This window comes from Apaloderma vittatum, unplaced genomic scaffold (genome assembly GCF_000703405.1).
Source record: "Apaloderma vittatum isolate BGI_N311 unplaced genomic scaffold, ASM70340v1 scaffold35510, whole genome shotgun sequence".
NCBI classification, from domain to species: Eukaryota; Metazoa; Chordata; class Aves; order Trogoniformes; family Trogonidae; genus Apaloderma; species Apaloderma vittatum.
Window position 1 is genome coordinate 1 of NW_009693500.1, and position 209 is coordinate 209.

Here is a 209-nt window from a genome sequence, read left to right on the forward strand (position 1 = left end):
CGCACTCTTCCTCCAGAACGAAGAGTTCATGAAGGAGCTCCAGAGGAACAGGGATTTCCTCCTTGCGCTGGAGAGAGGTGAGAAGCGCCTTCAGAAACCTCCACCTCCGCTTTTTGGATGTGTGCTCTCACCTTGTTACGCTGGCTGCCGGTGGCGTTGCCCTGCCCGTGGCATTGTGGCTTTTGTCCAAGAGGGGGCCACCGCGGGAG

At 58.9% G+C, this 209-nt stretch overlaps 1 protein-coding gene across 1 annotated transcript in view; it reads left to right on the forward strand.

Moving 5' to 3' along the window:
- Positions 1-4: 4 nt before the first annotated feature.
- CUEDC1 (CUE domain containing 1) overlaps positions 5-209 on the forward strand; it is a gene marked incomplete at its 5' end in the record, with an annotated part of 3,131 nt that continues 2,926 nt past the window's right edge. Inside the window, one exon of the mRNA XM_009879096.1 lies at positions 5-77. Coding sequence (XP_009877398.1) covers positions 5-77 — 73 coding nt within the window. The remainder of the gene's footprint in view (positions 78-209) is intronic.